The 1,110-nt window shown below is 50.6% G+C and overlaps 1 protein-coding gene across 1 annotated transcript in view; it reads left to right on the plus strand.

Moving 5' to 3' along the window:
• Positions 1-1,110, plus strand: part of RNF213 (ring finger protein 213) — a gene marked incomplete at its 5' end in the record, with an annotated part of 65,748 nt that overhangs the window by 39,850 nt on the left and 24,788 nt on the right. Inside the window, 1 exon segment of the mRNA XM_014528383.1 lies at positions 839-1,042. Coding sequence (XP_014383869.1) covers positions 839-1,042 — 204 coding nt within the window.

Consider the following 1,110-nt stretch of genomic DNA (forward strand, 5'->3'; position numbering starts at 1 on the left):
CTGCTGCTTCTCAATGCTTAGTGTCTCTCAAAGAAGGTAAGTAAACATGTGACAGCCATTACGGGGTAATGATAACAACAGAAATGTCCGTGGGAAGATGGAACTTCTTTTAAACCTCAGTACATGGAAAAGGAAAGGGATGTATTTGAGGAACACATATGACCAATATGATTAATTAATAAAGTATTCTTAGGAATCAATAGGAAATCCTCTTACTTTTAAAAATGAAGTTATGCCTGGCCAGTGTTGCTCAGTGGTTGAGCGTCGACCCATGAACCAGGAGGTCGGGGTTCGATTCCCGGTCAGGGCACAGGCCCAGGTTGCAGGCTTGATCTCCAGTGTGGGGCATGCAGGAGGCAGCCAATCAATGATTCTCTCTCATCATTGATGTTTCTCTCTCCTTTCCTCTCTGAAATCAATAAAAGTATATTTAAATAAAATAAAGTGTGTCCATGTGTGTCTCTGTGTAACTGTATGTGTGTGTCCTGTGTGTGTAACTGTGTGTGTGTGTAACTGTGTGTGTCCTGTATGTAACTGTGTGTGTGTCCTGTGTGTGTAACTGTGTGTGTAACTGTGTGTGTGTCCTGTGTGTAACTGTGTGTGTGTAACTAACTGTGTGTGTGTGTGTCCTGTGTGTGTCCTGTGTGTAACTGTGTGTGTGTCCTGTGTGTGTAACTGTGTGTGTGTAACTGTGTGTGTGTAACTGTGTGTGTAACTGTGTGTGTGTAACTGTGTGTGTGACTGTGTATGTGTAACTGTGTGTGTGTCCTGTGTGTGTGTCCTGTGTGTGTGTAACTGTGTGTGATGCAGAGACACACCCGAAGGCCTGTCTCCCCAGCTCCTGCAGGTGGCCCTGTGGTCCTGCGTCCAGCAGCTGAGGGCCGGCAGCCCCGAGGAGCCCTCCCTCCCGTGGGTGCACCGCGCCTACCAGCACTTCAGGGTCCGGCTCCAGAACTTCTCCAGGATCCTGACCATCCACCCCCCAGTTCTAGACAGCCTGGCCGCAGCCGCCCGGAGCCAGGACCTGGCCGGGCCCGAGATGGTAGGGCCCTAAGGGGGCAGAGAGCGCTCGGCCTGAGGGGGAGCGAGGGCGGGGCTCCAAAAGCTGCA

The sequence above is a fragment of the Myotis brandtii genome, unplaced genomic scaffold, assembly GCF_000412655.1.
Source record: "Myotis brandtii unplaced genomic scaffold, ASM41265v1 scaffold632, whole genome shotgun sequence".
Lineage (NCBI taxonomy): Eukaryota > Metazoa > Chordata > Mammalia > Chiroptera > Vespertilionidae > Myotis > Myotis brandtii.